At 35.9% G+C, this 13886-nt stretch overlaps 2 protein-coding genes across 2 annotated transcripts in view; both read left to right on the forward strand.

The window, feature by feature from the left end:
* The first annotated feature begins 3251 nt into the window (after window positions 1–3251).
* Window positions 3252–4640, forward strand: LOC103030371 (trissin receptor). Its single transcript, XM_022668060.2, has one exon. It carries the CDS (start codon window positions 3389–3391, stop codon window positions 4382–4384), a length of 996 nt encoding a protein of 331 aa, XP_022523781.2. The 5' UTR covers window positions 3252–3388; the 3' UTR covers window positions 4385–4640.
* A 4180-nt stretch (window positions 4641–8820) lies between these two features.
* The window catches only part of LOC103027027 (bromo adjacent homology domain-containing 1 protein), a 47241-nt gene continuing 42175 nt past the window's right edge, over window positions 8821–13886 (forward strand). The window contains exon 1 of the mRNA XM_049482881.1: window positions 8821–8994. The gene's annotated coding sequence lies outside the window, so the exon portion shown is untranslated. The remainder of the gene's footprint in view (window positions 8995–13886) is intronic.

A 13886-nucleotide genomic window follows, 5' to 3' on the forward strand; every position in this document is an offset into this window, starting at 1 on the left:
CACACACACACACACACACACACACACACATCCGTGCGTGACGTAGGAGTAACCATGGCGGCACCCGGGACAGTGCAGGCCCCCAGAGGTGGAGTGTGTTCCTGGTGAACTGACCCAGTCAGTCTTTCAGAAAGTAAAAGATGGAAGACACTGAAAAAACTCCGCTTTCTTTTACTGCAGATAGTAGTATAAGCTGGCCCCGTGAATATGTCGGACTTTTGTTTGGATGTTATCGTAATATAAGAACATAAAGATAAAGAGTAGAAAGAAGAAGAAATGATTCATATAAATTACCCACGTGTGTTATTTTATTCATTTATTTTATTTATTTGATTCGGTGTATCATATTTGTTTTATACTATTTTATACTATGAATTTTTACATTGTAAATTCAATACTGAAGGCATTACAGCTATACAGGAACACATACAGATTTATTCTGTAAACAAAACGTGTTACACAAGCCAGAATATGTTTTATACTTTAGATTCTTCTAAGTAGCTACATTTAGCTTTGAGGACAGATCTGCACACTCTCGATATTTTAATATCGGTGTCTTCATGAGGGAGAGTCACCTGGAATTCTTAGCGTCTTGAAGGAGTTCCTGGAAGTGCTGAACAAGAGTTGCTGCTTTTCCTTCACGCTGTAAAGCTTCATCAGCGCATATCAAATCACCATCTCAGTCGATCAGGTTTAAATCAGGGAATTTTGGGGGAAAACACTTTTTTTTTTACTGTTTTACTAAATAATTCCATATGTTTTCTTTAATAGTTGTCATGTCTTTATTATTAACCTACAATGTAGAAAATAAATTAAATAACGAAAAACATTAAATAAGAATGTGTGTTCAAACGTTTGACTGGTACTGTATTTTAAATCTTAAATATATTCTATATTTTGATTTCCACCTATAGTCTATGTATTGATCACCATCAATGATAAATATTGATTGATAAGTAGATAGTGTAGTTATACATGTTTCTCTTATTAATGTATTTAGTTTAATTTCTACAGCACTCTTTTTTTTGTTAAATGAATAAAATATGTTCCATGTGGTGAAAAGCTGTTTTAAAATTGTTTGACCTACCATACATATACACTAAACTTAAATGGGTTACATTTTAGTCACGTCGACCTCAGCAAACCACATAAAATACAGTAAGCTAACTTTTAACACAGTGTAGTTAAATAAAAACGTGAGAAAAACAGAGCAAAAGAGAGAAGCTAAGGGAAGGTGGGGTCAGGCCCACGGCACTGTATGCCGGAGGCTAAGCTAGGCTAAACTGCCTGCTGCAGCTTTACACGAACTGAAACTCTTAACATTGCTAAACGAATCGTGCTCACTTGTGCTTATCCAGCGTCTACTTGTTGATATCCCCCTGTTTATATAATTATCTACATTATCTACAGCACCCGAGCGGGGGTTTATGAACTTTCCCTTTCCTCGGCCTGTATGCTAACCACTGTAGCTAATTAGCCTAGCATGCTAAACACGCTAACAGTCCGAGACCGCGGGCTTACTGACACGTTATAAATACATCAACAGCACAATTTAGACCTGTGGTTTGAGTACATGGGTCTCTCGCTGAGGTCTATAGTTAGCTATAGGTCTATAGTCAGCTTCAAGGTTCTGGTAGACGGCTCAACTGTGTTTTGGTCTGTGATGAAGATTGTAGGTACCTGTGAGGTAACCTAGGTAACTAGCTAGTTAGTAACCTAGCTAGCTACTTAGCTAGTTAGCTTCATTAATAACTAGACAGCTACGTTGGCGCTGTCTGTATGTTTCAAAAGGAATCGCCAGTCCAACCATAATTTTGTGATTAAACCGTCTAACGTTTATCAAATAAGACAAGAATTAAACATAATCTAGGACTACACATTATTTAAAATGGACATTTTTACTGAAATAACTGTATGCACCCATTTACTTTACCAGCCTTAAGCTTCTAACTGTTATACCTCTAATTATATTTGCACTAATGTTTACTTGTTATACCCTCTTTAATCCCCCCCAATCATTTCCCCTAACTGGTACACTCACTCTTATATTGCACTATTTTCTTGTGTTTCTTGTCTCACATATGTCTATATCTGTGACCTTGTTGTATTGTGCATTTATTGTCTCCTATTCTTTTATATGTATAATCTTATTTTGCTGTACTTTTTGTAATGTTGGAAAGGACTGTAACGCAATTTCAATCCTCTGTATGTGATGTACATAGGTTGATAATAAAACTGCTTAACTTTATTCAGACTGCCTTAAATTGTGTCTGGGACACTGCCTGAGACATATGGACTACGAGTTAGCATTATAAAACAACACGATTTCATTTGTGTGCACCGAAACGTACTAGATTAGTGATAGTAAGAAGTAAGGCTAATTCTGACACTGGGACAGTAGCGTGTTTTTTGTTCATGGTTTCAATTAAATTGTGCATAAAGGAAAATTACTGTGTGTTCAACATGGGCTATGCAAGGGCTTCTTATCTCCCAAAAAACAAATCCCATCATCTCCATTTAAACTCACCCACCCACTAATATGTCTATTACACCTATACTCAGTTTACTCCATATTTAAGATTTACACTGAATGTTGGTTTAGATCGTTGTAGTTTTTGACATAATAGTCTTTTAAAATATGAAGGATATTTTATTTTACAATTTCGTTTGTTTTATTTTTATATATTTTTTATATTTTATATTTAGATATTTGTTCCTACATTGTAAATTGATACTTAAGTCATCCAGACTACAAAGAAACACATAAGTAATCATATAGTGAATTTAAAACAGGTACACAAACCAAGTTTTAAGTCAAAACATTAGACAGAATTGTAAGACAAAGTCTCAGGAATATGTAAATCTATCCATAACCATTTAATATACAACAATAACTTACTATGAGGGAGCATATTGAAGAATTGAACACTTTGTGTGTCTAGTTTCTATCATTCCTAAACAATGTTGTACAAAATAAACATGCCAAATTTCATGCCAAAATACTCTGAATGACTTTGTTTACATTGATTATGAAAGCTCATATAAATTCCACACAAGATTGAACAATCAATCGTCCCCTTTGTGCTGAATAAGGAATGCTAAGCCTTGCAGAAAAAATAAAGACATCAAGTTCCTTGCTTAAGATGGCAAAGCTCTAAGGCATCAATTACATGGCTCCCAGTCCTCTTGGTTCTTCAGCTTTTCCTCAAGCCCCAATTAACCAGTGAGCAGCCAGTAAGGTTTTGAAGATCTCCTGACATCAGATATACTTTGATTCATTGAGGCAGAAAGACAAGGAGGAGGTAAAATAACTAACTGCACTGCATCATAGTGTGAACAGAGTATAGCTTCACAGTGACTGAAGTTCGTCATTTTGCCAACCAGATTGATGGAGAGTTTTATCTTTGGGCTGTTGGTGCTGAGGATCATGCTTTCTGTCATTGGTGTATTGGGAAATACTGTCTTGATTGTATCAATCCTCCAGATGACTCGACTGAAGACATTTGAAGTGTTTCTGCTTGGACTAGCTGTGTCAAATCTTGAGGAGATTATGATTGTGGACATCTACGACATGATTGTTCTTCGCTCTACCCACAGCATCAGCATTTTGTCCTGCGGTGTACTGAAGTTCATGACCTTGTCTGGAGAAGTTGCCAGCATCTTTTTCACGGTGCTTATCAGCATTTACCGCTATCAGAAACTGCACAATGCTGCCATGCGGATAATCACACCAATCTTTATGGACAGCATGAAGATAGGGGTCGGCCTTAGTCTGTTGTGTGTTCTGGTAGCTGTTCTCGCTAGTGTGCCAACTTACATCATAAACCTGGATAGCTGGCATCACATGTACAATTCCACTATTTCAGACTGCCCAGCTGATTTTTTCCAGTGTCCAAGAGACAACTGTCCCATTCTCAACAATATTTACAGGTTCCTTTTTATTTTCTTCTGTTACCTTATACCGCTTGTCATTGTGACAGGGACAAGTTCTCTAATTATCAGGATTTTGATGATTCAGCAAAAGGTGGCAGAATTACACCACAATTCAGAACCAGCTACCATTGCTGCAAACAATGATCATCACCATCATCATCATAATCATCATCATCATCATGATGATCATCACCATCATCATGATCATCATCATCATCATGACCACACCAATGTGTTTCATCGGAGCACAATTGGCATATTGGCTGCAATGATGATATTCCAGGTATACTGCATTTTATATCTCGCTCGTCACCTGGCGTTTAATCTGTATGACTTTCCTGCTTGGTCAGAACTGGAATTCTTCATTGCAACATTCTATACAGCTTTAATCCCCTATGTCTATGGGATGGGACATAACTTTTTCTCCCTAAAACATTTCAGGAGGCAATAGCTAGTTTAAAAATTTGTTTTTCTTCACAGCTTACAAAATCCTTCATTATGACACTGTTATATAGAAACAATTAAGCCCATACATTAAGAATATTATTAAGTATTGCATGGTTAGACCTGTTACTTGTGTTGTTTTCTTCTACTTTTATTAGAAAAACAACCATATCCAGCTGAGTGTAGAATCAATATGAAAATCAAGCCATTTTGTGAATTAGAAATGTTTGTAATTTAGTTGAATCACTGAACACATAACTTATTCAAATAACTTAGAAGCTAACAGTTTCTGTGTACAACCACTTCACATAACACTTTTAATATTCCTTTGTTTTTAATTGTACATAGTTTAATTTGTCACACTTTTGTGCTATGTTATACACACATTAAGCATAACAGGCATTATAAAATAAAGTTTGTAATTATCTTCAGCATCATTCTGTAATACATGTGTTTTAGCTGGTACACATATGGTATTGTGTTTTTTAAATGAAGTCTTATTTTGCCCTGACGTGATTTATAGAACATATTTCTTGTTAATTTAAAATGTAACAAATTCAAGAAACAATTCAAATACTTGTTAATTTGTTGAAATTAAGTCTGGTGTGTATTTTATTTTTCTTGTTGTATTTGTGTAATACATTTATTAGCCTATTTTAAACTTATTATTAAGCCTCTGAGCTTCCTGGTGTAAGAAAATAACAAAGAAGTGATATGGAAGATATTAGGTTTAATTGTGTTTTACAGCTAGGCATCTATGGCTTAGCAAAAACATTATATGAAATAATGAAAACAGCCAATACATTTGACAAGGTAATAAATGAAGTCAGACATCTCGTTATGTGTGTGAGCTCATTACTGTGTTACAGCAGATTGCATCGCATAAACAATCTGAACGTCATTCTTCCCTGGAGACACCGCATACTAGTCTTTAAAGCAAACAATGGATTATGATTATTCCTTGTTCAATATACTATGTTGTTTGAACACTATGTATTGCACTGGATTGTGGGATTTTTACAACACATTTTATTTGGACACCATTACAAAATAGTAGAAAAAACATACTGCACTTGCACTATATTGAATCAGGCACAGTTTTGGACATTATACATTTTCCTCTGGCTAGTAATGTTAGACATGCTTACAAAACACATGATCAGTATAAGCAGTGTAGTAAAGTCTTTCTAATTAGTGACAGTAAATGTGGGGATGTACCATTACCTACTTAAAACTAGAAAACAGCTGCCTGTGGTTTCCTAGATAAAAAATAAAGTAATAAAATATTTGAAAGGGCGTTATTTTTACTCTTAGAGGTATTACAATCTAACCTGAGGGCCCGAAGAAATGATATTGAACTTACAGCATGCAATAATAAACCAATTCACAACAGTACAGGACACATAACTGCCTGGAAGACAGCGTTACAGTGTACAGAAAATAACAAGGTCAAACACTCTGGAAAGACCATGTGGAGAAAGAGTAAAGCACTTAGTCAAGTTAAATAAGGAAACCAAGAAGAAAGCTAGTGGCAACAGCTGCAGATGTCTCAGAGTGGACATACGTTTGCTTTTGAACCATATGTTAAAAGTACATAAAAAATGATTAAAATGTAGTGTTCATTTAGTGCAATGTTACCCACTGTGCATTTTCAGTACCACACCATGAAACAATTATTTTATTAATTTGGTTGATCAATCACCTGATTAAATATGCTTATCATGACAGTATAATTTTATTGTACATTTTATTACACTGGGGCAGTAGATGTAAAACCAGGGTGGCATTAGATCAAATTCATGGTCGGGTAGCAGTGAATGTAAGAATACATGACAATATCTCTATTGGCAGTGTGTATATATAGCTAATTAGGCCTTTAAATTATTTAACTCAGGGTTGTTGTTCTAATACCCAGGTCTACTTATCAACCACTGTCGGGTCCTTGAGCAAAGCACATTCTGCTCCAGGAATGTGCTTTCCAAATCACAATCCATCTTATTTCTCTATTTTCTGCTGTTTTTAATTTTTTACATAATGTTCATCTGGTGGTTGGTGTGTCAAAATGAACCAAATATTTTTACGCCCATTAAAAACAGGAAAACACCATTTGTAGCTCTTGTAAATGGCACTGGAACAGCCAATTAAAGGATTACTGTTTTATGTTATTACACTCCAATGCTTACTACTTTAAATAAATTTCATTTGTTTTGCAGTGATTGTGCACAAATAGATGTTGTATTTTTGGGATCTTCTACTTCTAGTGAGGTTGCATTTACTGTTTAACTAGTATACAATCGTCTGATGAGCACTTGAGTGCACCAGATGCACTCAGATGTGGCACATAGTTCAATCTAAAACAAAGATTACAAAAAAAAAAACCATTTTAAAGTAACAACCACGTTTTGTCTAATTATAACAATACATTTGATCTACGAAATGTTTTATTGAAATTAAGATTAAACGGGACTCCGAGTGGTCCAGCAAGCTAAGCGCTGCCACTATGATCAGGAGATTGCTTGTTCATTCCTGTTCATGTAGCTTGCCATCAGTTACCGGAGCCCTGAGAGAGCACAATTGGAGAAAATGGGGAAAAATATATATATATATATAAAATTAAAACATAATATTATGCTAACTATGCCTTTTAGAAGCTAAGAAAACAAGGATTAAAATAACGTTTTTTGCCTAATTTTTTGCAAAAAAATTGTCACATTTTGCTTTTTCCGTTCTAGAATGCTTTTTACTTCAAGTGTTAATATTAGCACCATCGCTCATTTTGGTAGAATAAACCATGTTGCAACTAACCTTATTCTCGCCTGCAATTTACTAAATTTTACTGCATTTTACTACAGCTATATTTATTTATACACAAATGTTAGATTTACCTATTTTACAAAGCATCGGTATTGACAGCAGCTTACAGGATGCGCAGAGGGGTGTCCCATATCGTATCATACACAATATATCATGACACATCAATATCATGCTTTTAAAAATCCTTATTGTGATAATAGAAGACAGTCTATTATTCAGAGGTTTGTACATGTTTGCAGCTTATATGCATGCACCAAAAATTTTGCACTTTGATATTTTGGTAGATTTTTGCTGCAATTACTTTGCTACTTGGTACTTTTGTCTTGGTAAAATGCTTCTTACAGGTTTATTGTTTCTGATTAATGTTTAAAACTTACATACATGAAAAAAAAACATTTGTTTTGTTGCAGTAATACATTCTCAAAATTAATAAAATGTTTTTGTCAGTGTTTTGTCATATTGCTAGATTAGTTATATTATATTAGTTATATTATTATTGCAAAAATACCTTGTGATATTTCTTAGGACCATATTGTCCACCTCTAGTAGGGAGAGAAATATAGACTAAGAATTAGGGCTGCAACTAATTATTATTTTGGTAGTCACTTAACAACTCAATTATTATTTCTGCCATGTCTTCCATTTCTGTTTGCTGTGGGAATTGGTATAACTAAAAAAGGGATTTAAATGTCCTTCAAATGTCCAGAACATTGCCCTTTAAATGTGGAAAGTGCTAATATTTAGTAAAGAAATTTGTAATCTGTTGTGTTTGGACCCAGCTGGCATTTCAACGTTGAATCAACGTTGATCAACATAGATGTTATGATTGAATCAACGTTGAATCAACTGTTGATTTTGAAAAGTGAATATAGCAAGGTTGTTTCAACGTCATATGTTCAACCTTTAATAAACCATAGCTCACTAAAATGAGAAAATCCTATTGTTAGCAAAGTGTTAACAATAAAATTACATCACTGCAGTAAAGCTGAGTACAACGAAAGTTACCCACCATTACCAATCTGATTCAACATCTGATCTCAAAAACATCTAAACCGTAAAACTATTAGAAAATGAACATGATGTTAAATTAAAAAGCAGTTACTGCAAATAGAAGTAAAACACTGTTTTATTCCTCCATCCAACTGAACATTAAATGTTGATTCAACGTTGAAACAACAACATACATTACTTTAGTGATATTTCACATTGAAGGTAGGTTGTGTTCCTGCTGTGGAGATTTTTGAAGACGTATGCAGTCCGAGTATAAACTGTGTGAGTCACCCCTGTACTTTGTGTAGTGCTGCAAATTAACGATTAGTCGACAATGAACATTTGGAGCCGACAAATCTTTATAATCAACATTGTCGATTATAACGACTAATCGTTGCATCCCTACTAAGAATTTGCATATCGGTGCAGCCGTGAATAAAGTGAACAAAACATGAATACACACCACATGCCTGGGCTGATTTATGTTTTGTGAAACTTGTATTTAATTATTTTCTAATATGAAATAAAAAGCACCGAATTCGGTTTTGAATTCCGTTTGAGGCAGACTCGCAGTGTGTCTCTTTAAGGAACCATTTTTCCCCGCATGTGATGGTACTGAGAGCGGGGATGATGTGGTTATTATGTAAAGTACTGTGTGGAGTGCGGGCTCCGATTCCGGTCTCTCAGCGAGCAGTCAGACAGAAGAGCCCCGGTTACAGGACTGACTCAGATCACAGCGAGCCCGACCGCCCGCCCGCCCGCGGACAGGAGAGGACCGCGGCCCGGCTGCAGCTCTGTAGCTCCGACTGTGCGGTAAGAACTGTAGCTGCTGCAGGGAAGCAGAGTCTGCGTGTCTGCTGACCATCTAACTAACGGCTGTGTGAAACTGTACGAGCTAACCTACCGCTGCACAGCCCGGCTCTCTCTATCCGTCTCTCCCGTATCTCCACGGTGTAGCTCACTCCGAGACCCGGGGTGTTATTATACCCGTTATTTATAGTGCGATTTAAAGCAAAAACAGGCTTGTGGGAGCGAGTCGGTGCTGTAGAATCGTTTTTTTGGAGCTCAGAAAGCAGACAGATCAGACGACGAAGCTGAAGTTGGATCGCGTATGGAATTTTCCGTTCCACCTTAAATGGCCGTTTAAATTCTACATTCCACCCGAGACGCCTGTCGTCCGATTTAAGGTGGTATTCGAAAATTCCAACAAGAAGCCAACTTCAGCTAAAAACCCAACGCACCTTATGAATATTCAGCTTTATATGAAGGTAACTAGCGTTAAACACACTTTGAACATGAAATAATTCAGGATTTGTGGGATTAGCTGGCACTTACAGACAATTTAGCTACAGACAGCTGGCACTTTACAGCTAAACAACCTCATTTTTTGAAGTTATGACTTCAAAACAGAGCCAAAACGAGGCAGAGTTACTAATTAACCCCAGTGGTTCAACACTATTAGCTAGCTAGGCCATCTACACCGTGTTTAAATGCTCTGTAATGGACCATGACACATGTCATTAGCTCGTTAGCTAGCATCATGTGTGTGCGTCGTGGAGAGAGAGAGAGAGAGAGTGTGGGTGAGAGAGGGAATGAATGACAGAGCTGTGTCGCACATCTAAGCTTTAGTGATGATCACAGCCAGGGCTTGACTGTATCGCCCCAGGAGCAGAAGGTGGTGTGCTGGCCGCTCGTGTGCATTCTTCACCTAGGACATGTGTGCTGCTGCTGCTGTGCACACGGCACGTCATCGGCACCGAGGGGGCTCCGTGGACGTGGACATGAGCTTTAAAGTTGGGCGGAATGTTTTATTTTTGTGTGCTTTGTAAACCTATGCTTCTGCTGTGTTGTGCTTTGTGTGTGTGTTGTGCGCGCGCGCGCAACAGGTGCAAGTTGTGCATGCATGGAGACAAGGCTATTCGGCAGTGACGTCATGTGCATGTTTAAAAGGAACCCTGGGTATTTTGTTTATTATTATACATACTAAATAAGACGAACAGATCAAATTCCGCTGCTGCATATGTTGTTTCTATTGAAAATGCTGGATTTTCTTTCTTGTATGTAATGTGACACCTTAACTAGGGTTGGAATGTGTGAATACATGAATGAGCTAACTCTTGAAATGACTTCCATGTTTTTGTCCAATAAGCAACTTGAAAAAAAAAGGTAAATAGGTAAAAGTAGTGAGATATGGATCTGTGTGACAGATAGAAATGTTCGTGACAATCCTACCATTTGATTTAATTTCTTTCACATTGCTGGAAGAACAAAAATGTAAGCATTTCATGGAATAGAGTAGGATGGATATAACTTATATTACTAAAAAGCTAAGCACATGAGTTTTGGATAAGAGACGCCCTGCGTCAAAATACTTTTAAAACAATTTAACCATCACAGACAAATTTCCAAAGTCAGGATAACTCTATATTATAAACTAATAAAACAGGAAATTGGCCTTGCCCACTGCACTGCAAAAACAGTAGTACTAGAGCCATTGAGTAACAGCTAATCTATTTTTTACTAATTTAATGTGATTTAAAACACTTTTTTTGTGTTAAGGAAAGCTTTCTGAAATAAAAGGTCAATATAAAATATAAATTATTACAATGCAATGGAAATAAAACTAATCTTTTAGTTAACTGGATATATTTGTTGTATAGATTTTATAGTAAAATATTTGAGTTATATTAGAGCATTCTTACATTTTATTTTACCATCACTGGAGATAATTCAGGTCCGAAGGGGATAAAATACACGAGCCTGTGCACATTCTCATCCAAACCAGCCCATCCCAACTCTTGAATATGAATCCAGTCCTGATTTAAATCCAACATTTTTAAGTAGACCTTTAAAACTGACCTTTTAACTACAATTCTGAGTTATTTAAATAAATAAAATCTGTTCAGAAATATGATCATTAACAGTGCAACATGGAAAAAGCATAAGCCTCTAATTTAAGGAAACTTTATTAAGAATGGAATGGAGTGTAATGCAGACAAGTGGAGGAGCTCATGTGTTGCCAACTTGTGCAACTTTTTTAAGATGACAGTGTGATTTGTTACTTTGTTATATTGTGGTTATCACGCCAGAGCTTTATATATATATATATATATATAAAAAATATCATTAAAAATCCTAGGCCTACATCACAGACAGTGGCAGAAGAAAGTGATGGGAAATATAGACCCAACCCAGCCCAAGTTCGGGTTAGGCATTGGCTTGGGCTCAGGCATGGGCAGAGTATCTAACCTTTAATTACTTGAGTCTTGCTAATATTGCAGTGTGCTACGCTCTTCTTGAACATGTGGTGGTAAGGATGAAGAGCTTTCTTCTCCTCTTGATGTTCAAATTAAATAAATATTTCATATTTCATATTTTTAGTTTGGGCTCAAAAAATTGTGATGTGGACAAAAAGCAGCCATCCTGATTCATGTAACCAGGGACATGTTCACATTCTACGCATCTTTTTTAAAGAAACCACTGCCCATGTAAGAGAAGCTGTGGCCAAAAGCTGCTTCTGGTTTTGTTCCATTTTTTAACAGTTTCTTTTTAATTTCCACTAGTTGTCTGATGGGAAACAATGTCAAAAGAACTGTAGTTTCAGTCTTACAAAAAGTGACCCTACAAGATTCTAAGTCTTGAGTAATTTTTAGGTAGGGGAAAATGTCAGTTTTAAAACACATTTTCAGACTTTTCAAACGCTTCTATTGTACGGTTGGCAGATTAGCAGATTGGCTATTGCGTTAATTGAATTTTACTGCTCACAGTTTCTTCTGTTTTATGTTAGTCTGGCTTGGAAAGCTGTAAAACACTTGTTAAACTAAGTTAGAAAATTACAATTGCTCCTTGGACACTGATGTGGCTGCCCATCAATCTATGTGTGTTCTTACTCCCCTAATGGCTGTGTGTGTGTTTGTGGGTATTCCCTGCCACAGATGGGTTAAATGCAGAGAATAAATTCCAATGTACTGCTGTGTATTGGAGATAAAGTGTGCTTAAGTGTTTAATGTTACATTGCACACTGGAGATCTTATTTCTCTTCCTTTTACATATGTTACATGTATGCACAAAAATGACCAAGAATGTAATGGGCACTTGATCGATTTAATTTTGTTTTGGGCATTAAAAGCACAACATTACGGAGTATTAATGAGACCAAATGTTTGGAAACCCATGTCTTATAACAGGTTTATTTGGTTTTCTGTGAAATTAAGTTCTTATCAATACATGTCATCTAAAAAGGTATATGCAAGTTTTTTTTCAAACCAAATATCTCAGAAACCTGTTCAGGGTGACTGGTCTATGTCTGACTTAATTGTATGCATCACATCACTGTAAGTTTTTGGTGAGAATGTATTGTGGAGCAGTCTGTGTTCAGAGTAAATGAATCTAGTGATTTAAAAAAAAGTTTCTGTTATGCCCTTGTTTATCTTACCAGCTCTCTTCATTTTTAATTCTGAGTATATTTGGTTTAATGATTCAGAAATGAGCAGATAAAGACTGAGTTTGTTCATATCTCCATATTTGCAGTAGCTTTTGCAGTAGCTCCTGTATAACTCTATTAGCAGTGCTATGTTTGCTCAGGTGACCGGGAACAGCTATTATAGCCATAGAAATGTCCCGGGATCTACCAGACACCCGTTTTTTTTAGAATGAAAATGTGTGGCTTTGCATGAAAGGTAGTAGAAGATCTTTGATTCCATTTATTATAGTATTTTACCCTCTCCCTACTCAGGAAGACTTCTGCTTTCAAGTAAAAAGAAAAAAAGCTCAAGGACTGCTGCTTTATGTAATTCTAGAATGTTCAGCAGTAGTTTAATGACATTTGGTCTATAATGCTGACCAGCAACGCTTAATCAAAAAACTGAACATGACATTTTTTTTTGCATATTACAACTACTGTTTAGTCACCAATCCTTTCATTCAAATAAAGCAGAAGCACGCCTGATCCCACTTGTTATATCAATTAGTTTCATTATTTAAACAAATGAAAACATGCAGCCACACTGACCCTTTACAGAAAATATTTAACACCCCTAGCAAAGATATTGTCACTGTAACACACAAAAAAAAAACATATATGTGTAATATGATTTTTAGTTTTCCAAAATAGCATTTTTTACCTTTATATTCTATAACATTACTGTTGGTCCATTCATTATAACATTGTGGTCCAATATATATATATAAAAAACTGTAGTTTTGCAATATTTTACAGTAACAAAAACACAGCAAAAATAGAAAGGCAAGGATGCAGCAACAATATTCTGCTTATAATTTAATTTTATTCCACAAAGCAAGTCAGGAAAAATCTAGATAATTTGCTTTATTATCACAGTTACACAGTGCCTGACATTAGCAATAACATAATGTACAAATTGGTCAATTACTGAAATAATCATCGGCAGCTGTTTCAAAGACCCATTGATTCTAACCGATGGGCCTCTTTGCTGTTTTGCTTTGGGCAAAGCCGGATCTTGACCCTTAACAGCTAATCTTTAGCCAAATGTTCTGTATGATGTCTGATGCTCTTTGTTTAGTAGTAACAGTGGTTTATTCAGTGGGTTATAATACTATTGTAACACTAGCCTTTTTAAAGCTTTTTCTAGCCCATTCTAAATTCTAGTGGCAGTCATTGATTTTGTGCAATATAGTCTGTTGTTAAAACAGAGGAAACTAATACTCCACATTTGTACCATGGAAGG

The sequence above is a fragment of the Astyanax mexicanus genome, chromosome 1 (genome assembly GCF_023375975.1).
Source record: "Astyanax mexicanus isolate ESR-SI-001 chromosome 1, AstMex3_surface, whole genome shotgun sequence".
Taxonomy (NCBI): Eukaryota; Metazoa; Chordata; class Actinopteri; order Characiformes; family Acestrorhamphidae; genus Astyanax; species Astyanax mexicanus.

What these genes read in the sequence shown, in the direction of transcription:
- LOC103030371 (XM_022668060.2), top strand. Translation starts at nt 3,389, where the DNA reads ATGGAGAGTTTTATCTTTGGGCTGTTGGTGCTGAGGATCATGCTTTCT.